The sequence below is a fragment of the Rhinoraja longicauda genome, chromosome 6, assembly GCF_053455715.1.
Source record: "Rhinoraja longicauda isolate Sanriku21f chromosome 6, sRhiLon1.1, whole genome shotgun sequence".
Lineage (NCBI taxonomy): Eukaryota > Metazoa > Chordata > Chondrichthyes > Rajiformes > Arhynchobatidae > Rhinoraja > Rhinoraja longicauda.
The window spans coordinates 16056201-16069013 of NC_135958.1; the positions used below are offsets into that span (position 1 = coordinate 16056201).

A 12813-nucleotide genomic window follows, 5' to 3' on the forward strand; every position below is an offset into this window, starting at 1 on the left:
ATCTTGAATGACTACCCCAGCTGGCTCAGCTGCCAAATTACAATATTTTGGAGCTGCATAGCTTCTAACGTCCCACTGGTGTTCTTGCAGCCCTTTTACAAAGTGCAGCAAGCCCCATGTGCCAAATAGGCCGGCCCACAACCCTCCCTTGGATGAAGGGATTAAAAGTACTTTTGACATCTCATGCAGTTTCCAAATGCTTCTGATTATGTGTTCTATCTAAAAACACATGAAGCTACCATTAATTTAAAAGATTATTAGGCACAACAAATGTCAAAAACAAATAAATGGGCCATGCTGGATGTGCCACCTGTGGTCGATGTAAAGCTGAAGGCCAGACTGAAGTATATCCAGCATTTCATCTAAGCAGCTCATGAAACATTCTCGAATATCTTTGGATTCAATGGCAGGCCAGGGGCAGAGTGAGAAGTCAGAGAAGCATGCATCTAACCACTTCAGCATTCCTAACTAGTGTTACACCCTGCAGGGACAGAGATCCAGAAAACTCTACTGGGACTTGAATCTCCACAAATTGGATTTCAGTGCTGTCATTGTGTGCTACCTGTCATCCCCATTCCCTCCCTTCCTCTGTGGAGTTTGATTTGCTGCAGGTCTCTCTAAGTACTAATGCACATTCTCATGCCCGTGGCAGGATGCAATTGGGGAGATGTATGCTGTCCTCTCATAGGATGATGGTACCTCTCATCATTCACCAGGACTCAAACCAATGCACATTCTGGTTTCCAGAATGCAATCTGACTAAATTCTTGTACATGTACCAAGATACAGTAAAGAAACTGTCCTTGAATCGGATGGTATGTGCTTTCATGTTTTTGTACCTTCTGCCTGATGGGAGAGGGGAGAAGAGAGATTGGCCAGGATGTGAGTGATCCTTGATTATGTTGGGTGCTTTCCTGAGGTAGTATGGTATAGATGGAGCTGATGAGACGTGGTGGGGGTAGGGGGGGGAGTGGGGTCTATTTTTTTGTGATAGACTGGGCTACACACCCCGATCCGTGACCATATCACCCCCGTCCTTTACAAACTCCACTGGCTCCCCATCCCCCAGAGAATCCAGTACAAAATCCTCCTCATAACCTACAAAGCCCTCCATAACCTGGCCCCATCCTACCTGACCGACCTCCTCCACAGGCACACTCCCACCTGCACCCTCCGCTCTGCTGCTGCCAATCTCCTATCCCCCCACATCCGGACCAAACTCAGATCCTGGGGGGACAGGGCTTTCTCCATCGCTGCTCCCACCCTATGGAACTCACTACCCCAAACCGTTAGAGACTCCTCCACACTCACCACATTCAAAACATCGCTGAAGTCCCACCTGTTCAGTACTGCCTTCAACCACTGAAGGTCACCTCACCTTCTGTCTCCTTTCTCTGTTCGTTTACTTATTTACTTATTTATCTATTTATTCATTTCCCTATGTTCTCTAAATCTCTGTAAAGCGTCTTTGAGTATATGAAAAGCGCTATATAAATAAAATGCATTATTATTATTATTATTATTACATTTATAGCTCTCTATAATTTTGTGGTCTTGAGCAGAGCAGGTACCATAGCTTGGATACTTTCTATGGTGCATTTGAAGAAATTGGTAATAATTAATAGAGATATAGCAAACTTCTTTAGCCTTCTGAGGAAGTAGAAATGTTGGTGTGTTTCCTTGCCTGCCGCATCAATGTGATTGGAATAGGACAAAATATTTACAAGCTCTCAACCACCAATGATACAGACTGGAACATGTACTCCACTCTGCTGTCTATAATCAATGAACAGCTCCTTCATTTTGCTGAAATTAAGGGAGAATTGTTATCTTGACACCATGCTACCAAGCACTCTATTTCCTGTAGTCCATTGCATCATTGTTTGAGATCCAAAGGTGATATTTAGTCTTCCATGTAGAACCTATCCATCATCTGGGTGCTGCAGTGGAAAATAAACTTCCATCATAAAGGCCAGCTTTTTATGATTAAAGTCTGTATTTTTGGGTGATATTTTCAACTTGCAGGATTATAGAACAGAGGAAACGGGCTCAATCAAATTAATACGATTATGAATTACAGTGCTCTGTCCTCTAACAGATTAATAGGTTATGAATGGCAGATGACAGCATTGTCCACCCATTATATCCTATTTGTAAGTGACCTTGCTGTTCACAACCAATACATTTAAGGAATTAAGTGGAGTTGAATAGAACGCTGGAAAAGTGTTTTTAGCACCAACACACCACAGTTTGTAGAATTAAGTAACTTCAAATAACATCAAATATGTAGAACCAACAGAAGTAAAAAGTACCCAACTTAAAAATCGTTGATCTCTTTACTTGTAATGGTTGTAGATGGTTTAAGAGGTTGAATGAGGTCTTCCTGGTTGCTGAGCATCCATCGATTATATACAATTAAGAAAGGAAATTGGCTAGAGTGCCCGCTTCCAAAGGACTGTGCTGCATGCACCGTTTCATCATCTGCCTAATATTCATATATACAATAATTTTGAACTATGCACATGCTAACACCCTCCTCTATGTTGCATCTGGAAACACCTGCATCATACATATTATTTTTATATTCAGATTAATTTGTCATATACACCAGGGAGAAATGAAATTCCTTGTTCGTATGAATCTCATACAGTATACATGATAATTATAACAACAATACATTGATAAATGCAAAACAGAATAATGATGCAAAGATTGCAGTGCAAGTTGAACTTGTGCAAAAATGCATCAGGCATTGAATTGGAATTAAAATAGAATTCATTGTGCCTCAAAAATACTCTGGAATCAAATTTTGTATCCTCTAATTCTGTGGTCCAAATTAATGCGAATTAATGTCCTCAATGTAATTGTTGCAGTTTGGAACAATAGTCTATTTTAGAGACAATGAACAGTCTCCAATATCTTGAACATAGCAGGCAGGAAGTGCAGGTACATGCTCATTATGAGGTGTAACAACATTATCATATCATATCATATCATATCATATATATACAGCTGGAAACAGGCCTTTTCGGCCCTCCAAGTCCATGCCGCCCAGCGATCCCCGTACATTAACACTATCCTACACCCACTAGGGACAATTTTTACATTTACCCAGCCAATTAACCTACATACCTGTACGTCTGTATATCTTTTCAAATGTTGAAGTTGAAAGAAAAATTGGCATACAGTGTCTCTTGCTGAAGTAAATTTCAGTTGTATCTTCATTTCAAGTTAACATCTAGTGCAAATTTGGAGGCCTTACCACAAGATGGAACAATATAAATGTTTTAAATGCCAAGTCTGGAAGAGGAACTGTTTTCATTTCTGGACTAATTTAAGGGCAAGAACATAAGAAATATAAGCAGGACTTCACCATTTGGTTGTGATTTTACTTCAGCATCACTTTCCTGCAGTAATCAATAATCACTGATTCCCTTAATATCTATCTCCCACACATTGAACCAATTTCCTTTTCAAATTACCAGTACATAAAATGAATTAACAAAGTTGCAATATCTCTCATTCCAAAGAGTAGCTAAAGCAACAGAATTTTTAAGATATCAACTCATTCCAAAAAACGTTTTTTTCTCCTAAATTTGTTCCAGAAGTAAACTATCCTCTTGGAAAGTAAGATCTTTTTGCACTGAAGGTTTTCCTTTTCACTTGCAACTAGAGAAAAGGAAATAAAGACAGAAACATATAGCCTATAATGCTAGAGATTCTCTCTAATAACATTGCACAGGATTGTCTGGGATTCCTCGAGATCATGCAAATGAGTGTACATATGATGGACACTCACTAACGGTCAAATGGAAAACTGCCCCTCAATGATCATGTAATTCTTTCAATAAATTTCCTTTGAGGGACCTAAAAATGTTATCATATTATATATTTTTGAGATCACCTGGTATAATTGCATTAGATTCTTCTGCCCATTAATAATGCAGGTGTTAATCCCCAAGTAGATAACTGACTAACTCATGACTAACTGATCTCCTGTTCAATTGAATCACCAAATTCCAAAAGCTATCAGCTCAGCCAGCATCTTTCCTATCTGCAATCTGACCAACCTATAATCCATTTTTCCAGCCTTCAATCTGACTGATGAACAACCATGAATCCCAGCCCGAATGTTCCACTAACTAACCCCATCCTTTCAATCCCACCCTCCTTTCATCTTGTTCCTTAGACCAAATTATTTCCCGAGCTACCTCTACATTATCTTACCTAGCAGAGGAAAGACCTTGGGGTACACAAAGCATGCAGGGCCTGATTTTATCGCAGTATATCTTGGACCTCATGCATAATTAGCTTGACTGCAGGGAAGCCTCACACTAAACTGGCTCAATGTTGATTTAATGTGGCTTTATGCACTCTATTCAGTTTTGGTCCAGGATATTTTATAGAGGTGAATCACTATTATTGCCTTCAAATCTGAAAACTGAACTATTATTTATTTTAATTACTGAGTATACCATTCTTTTCTCAAATGAAGGAGATGATATATGTCGAGCATTTAATAATGCCTATTCTATTCTACCAATAGTTTCAAAACTGCAGTCAATGGCTACAAAATATGCAAAATTGAATTATAAAACCGAGAACAAAATCAAAGGGAAAACAAGTAAGAGAAAGAAATAAGTCATCGAAAATAAGCAAGAAAAAGAAATGAGGAAGAGAGAGAGAAAACAAGCAAGAGGAAGAAACGAGAGATAGAGAGTTAACAATTAAGAGAAAGAGAAGGGGTAAGGAATGAAAAGCAAACTTGAAATCCTAGAAACCGCGGTATAACATTAAAAAAAAAACAAGATTTCTAACCTGCAGTAGATGTTGTCAACACTTTAAGCACAAATAGCGGAATAAACAGAATTGCTCCAAGATTGATCATTTGGATAGTGTATCCCATTTTTTCACTGATTGAAAGCTGCAGTACATAAACAGAACCTGTAAGTTTGACCATATTTCTAACTTTTCCCAACCCTCTAACTGTAGTTGGTTCCAAATAAATAATTGTAAATTGGGGAAAAAAAACATCTAAAAAAACAAATCGATGTATGTGGATAAAAATCTCTCAATACATTAGATATATACTGATAGAAAAGTCATGCATTCACTATGCCTTTACCCATGGGGTAATGGTAATCCAGTTAAAATTTATAGAATAATACTATGAGTACAAATGTTGGTAATTTTTGAAAATTGCGTAATTGCTGATTGGAAATTAAGTTTTCAATTACATTTTCAATGCAAAGTAATCTTTTGAATTACTGCAGTACTCTAGCAATAAAGCCAAAACTATCAAAATTAAAGAGCAGCTACTTAAGAAAATACCTAATAACTATTATACTATTCATCCCTTTCCTACCATCTCCAGATCTCAAAATGAACTTGTTTTCTGTCTTCCCCAATTCTGACATTTGGATTTTGACCCTTTTTCCACAGATGCTGCCTAATGTGAATGTTTCCAAAAATTTCTGGTTTAAATTTCAGATTTCCAGCATCTATATTTACATTGATTTTTAGCATAAATTATTTGGCAGGGTAGGGTACTGACATGGATAGAAAATTGGTTGACAGACAGAAAGCAAAGAGTGGGGATAAATGGGTCCCTTTCAGAATGGCAGGAAGTGACTAGTGGGGTACCGCAAGGCTCGGTGCTGGGACCGCAGCTATTTACAATATACATTAATGACTTGGATGAAGGGATTAAAAGGACCATTAGCAAATTTGCAGATGATACAAAGCTGGGTGGCAGTGTGAACTGTGAGAAATATGCTACGAGGTTGCAGGGTGACTTGGACAGGTTGTGTGAGTGGGAGGATGCATGGCAGATGCAGTTTAATGTGGATAAGTGTGAAGTTATCTACTTTGGTGGTAAGAATAAGAAGGCAGATTATTATCTGAATGGTGTCAAGTTAGGAAAAGGGGACGCACAACGAGATCTGGGTGTCCTAGTGCATAAGTCACTGAAAGGAAGCATGCAGGTACAGCAGGCAGTGAAGAAAGCCAATGGGATGTTGGCCTTCATAACAAGAGGAGTTGAGTACAGGTCCTTCTGCAGTTGTATAGGGCCCTAGTGAGACCGCACCTGGAGTATTGTGTGCAGTTTTAGTCTCCAAATTTGAGGAAGGATATTCTTGCTATTGAGGGCGTGCAGCGTAGGTTTACTAGGTTAATTCCTGGAATGGCAGGACTGTCATATGTTGAAAGACTGGAGCGGCTAGGCTTGTTTACACTGGAATTTAGAAGGATGAGAGGGGATCTTATCGAAACATATAAGATTATTAAGGGGTTGGACACGTTAGAGGCAGGAAACATGTTCCCAATGTTGGGGGAGTCCAGAACCAGGGGCCACAGTTTAAGAATAAGGGGGAGGCCATTGAGAACGGAGATGAGGAAAAACGTTTTCAGTCAGAGAGTTGTAAATCTGTGGAATTCACTGCTTCAGAAGGCAGTGGAGGCCAATTCTCTGAATGCATTCAAGAGAGAGTTAGATAGAGCTCTTCAGGATAGTGGAGAAAGGGGGTATGGGGAGAAGGCAGGAACGGGGTACTGATTGAGAATGATCAGCCATGATCACATTGAATGGTGGTGCTGGCTCGAAGGGCCGAATGGCCTACTCCTGCACCTATTGTCTATTTGGCATCTCTATTAAAATTCATTCTGTTTCAGCTTCCTAGAAACCAACACCTTTATAAAATAACGTGAAATACACCTACCGCTGACAGTGATCTTTCGACATGAAGAGCAATAAGGATAAATATACTTGACACTGAAAGAGAGAAATAGTCACACTGCTGACTTGATACGTTTTATATTATTGAAAGTATTATTTAACTGGGCTGACTGCATCACACTAACATTTATTAATGATGTTAATAAATTCATACTCAATCTTCCATTATTTTTAAGCGCCTTTATCAAAGAAATCCTCTTTCGAACCTCTTAATTTTATTTAATCTTGTTATCCTGTTCGTTCAATTGTTTTGTTGTGATATGCCTGAGCATATAATCCAGAAAAAGGCCTTGTCATTAATTTATTAATCAATGGAAAGAATTTCTGTTCTACTAGTTGTTCTGTTCTCACACAATAGTTGTATTCCTAAAGACGCTCATGTTATAAGAACATTTGTTTAAATGGGGTTAGGGAGCTAGAGAGTATCAGACTTACAATAGCAGTTATTTTTGCTCTACAGGTTTTTTGAAAATAGATGTCTTTTCAATAGCTGTAAGTTTATTTTTGCAACAAAAGTGATTGTTTGTCAATTTCAATTGTTACCCACAGTGAAAGTAGCAGCTGTGTTCGTAAGAGACAATGGGATCTGATTACTGTGGGGATGCCACATGGAAATATATTTTTCCCGCCAAGGCAGCTTTTTTCTGCTTTCAATTTCCAAAGTAACATTCAAGTAGTTCTCTCGTTCCCAAATGAAATTACACTGTAATCGATTAGAGCCATGGAATACAAAAAGATGTTCCCTAAGTCATTAAATCCTATTTATTTTGTGGAAAGACATGTTATAGCAGAACTACCTGTGTTTATCCTCTAACTTTTTGTTAATTTGAACGTTCTTTAGATTTTCCATAACCCTTTTCTTCAAAGAACAGTAGAATAGATTATTTTGTCTCCAGGATTTATCTAACTATTTGTCTCCAGTATTTATCTTTATGGCATACACCAGAACAGTACTCCAAAAGTTACCTCATCAATGTCTTTATTCATTCTTGTATTACAGGAAATTTTAAACAACAAACTGTTTTTGAGTACTTCAACAGGAAACAAAGATAAATCTAGTGGAAAGGCAAAATAAGACAGGAAATTGTGATCACTTGTATTCCAGCTCTCAATCCCATTGAGTTTTATTACTTATTTTCCATTATTTTTAAATGGTGCAACAATTTGTATTTACTTGTATTAGACTGTGCTTTCCAAATTTTTCTCCTTTCTGTGAGCAATCCATGATGTTCTGTCTTTCCATATATTTTAATATAATACCCCTTACTTTTGCTATCAAGTTAATATTATTCACTCAAAGTTAAATCCAAATAATTTATGTAAAAAGAATGACATCCCAATACAAATCCTGGGAAACACTACTATTTACATCTGAACACAGGAGAGTACAGCACAGAAACAGGCCCTTCGGCTGACAATGTTTGTGCCGAACACAATGTCAAGCTAAACTGATCTTATCTGCCTGTACATGATCCATATCCCTCTATTCCTTGCACTTCTATGGCCCTATCTAAAAGCCTCTGAAACTCTACTATCGTATCTGCCTCCACTAACACCACATGTAATGCGTTAAAGTCCCCCCACCACTCTCTGTATAAGAAACGTGCTCCTGCACATCTCCATTAAACTTTCCCGCTCTCACCTTATAGCTATGCCCTCTAGTGTTGAACATTTCCACCCTGGGAAAAAGGTTCTGACTGTCCACCCTCTCATGATTTTATATACTTCTATCATCTCCCCTCAACCTCCAATGTTCCAGAGTAAACAATCCACCATTTTATAACCTCTCCCTGTAGCTGAAACCACATAATCCAGGCAGCATTCTGGTAAACCTCCTCTGCACACTCTCCAAAACCTTCACATCCTTTCTGCAATAGGGTGACCAGAAATGTATGCAATACTCCAAATATGGCCTAACCAAATTCTGATAGAGCTGCATCATGATTTTCTAATTCTTATACTCAATGCCTCAGTAATGAATGCAAGCAAAACATATGTATTTTTTACCACCCGATCTACTTTTGCTGCCACCTGCAGTGAGCTATGAACTTGAACTTCAAGACCCCTTGGCGCACCAATGCTGTAAAGGGTATGGCCATTAATTGTATTCTCTCACACCTCACATTTACTTGGAATCTGCCATTTCTCCACCCATTTCTGCAGCTGATCTATATTTTGCTGTATCTTCTGACAACCTTCCTCACTGTCTGCAATTCCCCCAACGCATACTGTTTTAAAATATTTGTCTTAATGAATGTATTTATCATTTAAACACCTTGATTAAATCAACATCCAATTGCTAAACTAAAGACAATACAACCCAAGTTTTGAAACCCATCTTTATACTTTGATCCTTTGATTCTGGTTCAATTCTGGTGAGCCTGCACTGGGTCCCTTCAATGATAAATACATCTTTCCTGAGGCAGTGTACCTAAAACTAAACACTATATTCCATTTCAATTGTTTGAAAGAATCTTGGTCCTGACTCAGTTTCCTCAACTGGACCAGGGGGAAATATCACTTAACCTTGTCTTGTTTTTTAACCTTTCACTGAACTGCATTACCCAAATTTCCATTACTGCAGGCAAGAACATGAAAATCAAATCCAGTACATGGAAATAAAATCTCGTTAGCACCAGAAAGTCATCGCCCAAAAAATAAGTTGTGCTATTCAGTATCGGAAATGTCTTTATGACTTCACTTGTTGGACTAACGTAATTTATAATAAGAGAGGTTTGTGCAGGCATTGCAAACGACATGACATTGGAAGCATCACTTGGTGCCATTTACAACTATGAAACTGGGTTATAAATAAATAGTTTTGCATAGAATGGGTAATCATAATGAGATCAGTAACAGAGCACAATGAAGAACAATAGCTCAACGTGTGTATTTTTTCAGGAAATACTTTATCCCTGCTTAAGGTGATTTATATCTATAGTTATCTAAAGAATTTGTTCAATATTGAAGGATTAGAAATATAGCTTTGCTGAATGACTGAATAAGATTTTAATTTTGTTTATCTTTACGCTAAATGTGGCAAGCTTTTAAATATCACTAACAATTTTTTTTTAATTATATCTCTTTAAAATCGTTAGATGCAAGAGCATTTAAGACATTCAAATTCAATGAAAATAAAATGTCATTTAGCAACCATTTTAATCCACGTGGTTCCACTCACCAATAATGAGATATGAACCTGGCCAAGTGTGGGGGTCACTCAAAGCAAATGCAATAATCTGAACTGGATCCACAAGAATTCCGTACCTGTGTAGATACTTTAGTTGTCATTAATATCACACCCGAACCTACAAACTAAACAATGTTCATTAAGACAAAGTTGAAATAAATGTTATCAATGACATACTAGAGAAAAGAAAACCTTAACTTTAACGGTACAATTTTTTTTAGTTATAATACCCAGTTTACTTTTTCAAGTTTTAGTATCTCCAGGTTATGCACCAACTGCAATAGTGAAGGAAGTTCTCTGAATTCTATATTTGGTTTGATGTTTGTTCCTTTAATACAAGTATACAGTAAGCCCTCATTTTAAACGGGCCTCTTTATAACGAATTTCGGTTACAGCGGATGGACCTGCTGACCCACTCCCAGTTTGCATCGTCTCCCCAACCCAGCTTTCGATGCCCAGAAGAGCCCTTCTTCACCCATCGCACATTGACATGGCTGTTGTTGCAGCTCACGTTATCGCCTCTGGGGACAGCATTTCTTCAGGCTGCCGCCACCGATAGGACACACTTGGTCTCCGAGGGGCTTCATCCTCTCCCACCTGCGGCATCTTCCTGTCAGCTATTGTTTTGTCTGCTCTCCGCTCGAACGGAGCTGCCTCCTCCTTCTTCCATCGCTCTGTCCACTCGGCCTCTCTCTCCCCTCCCCCACTCTCTCTCTCTCCCTCCACCACCTCCTCCTCCTCCTCGCGCTCCCCCCCCAAGTCGCCGACATGCTCCATCTTGGAAGTGGCAGCTGGTGAGAGAGGATAGAGGCCCACGGTGACCTGTTGTTGGCAACGTCCTGAAAAAGCCCTGTCCCCAAGTGCTTTAACGTGAGCCGCAGCTACAGCTGCTGAACCAGTGAAAGGCTCACTGGTGCAGACTAATGGCATCGGCGCCTAGTTTCAAGGTGAAATGGCACAAAGTAACACAACAGTAACACAACAGACTGAAACAGCCTGTAGAAGGGTCCCGATGTCACCTATCTCATGTTCTCCAGAGATGCTACCTGACTTGTTGAGTTACTCCAGCACTTTGTGTCCTGTGTATTAACCACAATCTGCAGTTCTTTGTTTCAACTATGTACAATGATAATACCGTACTCAGTTATACAGTCAATCGGCAATAACAAACTCCATTTCCCCCTTCCTATGATCAGTTAGAATGAGGGTTTACTGTAGTTACATTTTGGGGAAAAAAGACCTACACTTCAAATTATAGCTCCAGCACAATTTTTCATGCTGGAGTATTTTAAAATAAATCAATTTGGTTGGTTTGGTTTGAATGTAATTGACGGATGACACTCAATCTTTTATAATTCAACATCACAAAAATCAAATGTTACTGAATCTTTTTTCTGGGATAGAAAAAATATAAGTAATTAGAGCTAAGAAGTTAGTTTTAAAGGCTTATAAAATGTATGATTCAATTTAGAAACTGCCAAAGGCAGAAAACTCAATATTCGATAGATCAGCCTACATTAGCCAAAGCTTTCACAGAGCCATCAAATGTAAATACATGGATTAGAAGAAAATCAATTAACAAATGATAAGCTTAATAATTTAAAAAATCCCTAGTGTTCATAGTCTTAATCAAGATAATTATAGGTACAATACATACGTGATCAAATTTTCAAAAACCATTTGTGTGTGCGTCAAAACCTATGAAGAAAATAAGGTGATCAACATAAATGTATTTGTTTAATAAAATGAAAGCTGTACCTTACATTAATTTTCCTAAATCACTTTAATACAGCAATGCAATAAGTTGTCAGTAGGCGCACAGAAAAAGTTGTGCCAATTAGTAGGAAATACATCATTTGTGTATTCATAGTTAAATACCCTTGGTTTACAAATGATTGCAGGTTGCGAGTGATATTTTCCGTTACCTTTGGGGTACTCCTTCAGTATCGGTTTAGGGATATCTGATATTTCTTGAATACAAATAAATTCTTCTGGAATATCACAATTCATAATATCAAGAAATTAATTAATCCTCTTTTGGGTATTTTTAAATACTTGAATTACTACTGCACTGCATCAAAAAGCCTGAAAAATCTAACTCTTCTAAATCTAAAAGATCAATGTTTATCAAATACCCACCCTACAAGTCATTCATTATACATCATTAAAATCCAATCCCACAATAACTGAACCTGTTTAAATATAATTAAAAGATCAGTTTAAAAAACCCCATCTTAGGTCTGTTCATTTGATTTCATGACACTCGATGTCAATAAAATAGAGGTAAACTTGAGGTTTATATCACAATACATATCATGAATATATCTTGATATCAAGTTATGGCTTGAATATTTCAGTTTTTGATTTTGGGGTACTTTTTCGTTCATAAGTTCATAAGTGATAGGAGCAGAATCTCCTTCCTAAAAGAATGTCCTTTAATTCTGAGCCTATGACCTCTGGTTCAAGACTCTCCCACTTGTGGAAACATCCTCTCCACATCCACTCCATCTAGACCTATTGTTATTAGTATTCAGCAAAATTAGGTAATGTCAATTACTTACCTAGTTTGCTAGCTGTATCAACTTTAGGTAGCTATATCAACTGGAAGTCCAAAGAATTTGAATGCGCACATGCTGTTAAGGTATTGTGTTGGATCATTGTAGCCACAATATCTGCCATCCTCGCCTGCTAAAAATGTAATTTTACTAAATGCAAAGTATCAGACAACCTGACACCCCAATGGGGACCTAACAAGTCCAACAAGATCATCATGGGTAAAATGTTGGGTTCTGCCATCTGAAACCTAGCCACCATTTACAGGCCACAGTGTTTCGTAAAAGGGCCAAGAAGTAGATGTCTCTGGCAAGCTCTCTTCCATTTGTGACTA

The 12813-nt window shown here is 38.1% G+C and overlaps 1 protein-coding gene across 1 annotated transcript in view; it reads right to left on the reverse strand.

The window, feature by feature from the left end:
* Nucleotides 1–12813, reverse strand: part of LOC144594273 (diacylglycerol O-acyltransferase 1-like) — a 68676-nt gene that overhangs the window by 46497 nt on the left and 9366 nt on the right. Inside the window, exons 3-6 of the mRNA XM_078400542.1 lie at nucleotides 11584–11624; nucleotides 9918–10003; nucleotides 6720–6772; nucleotides 4819–4924 (exon numbers count right to left, since the gene is read on the reverse strand). Of these exons, the coding sequence (XP_078256668.1) occupies nucleotides 4819–4924; nucleotides 6720–6772; nucleotides 9918–10003; nucleotides 11584–11624 (286 nt within the window). The remainder of the gene's footprint in view (nucleotides 1–4818; nucleotides 4925–6719; nucleotides 6773–9917; nucleotides 10004–11583; nucleotides 11625–12813) is intronic.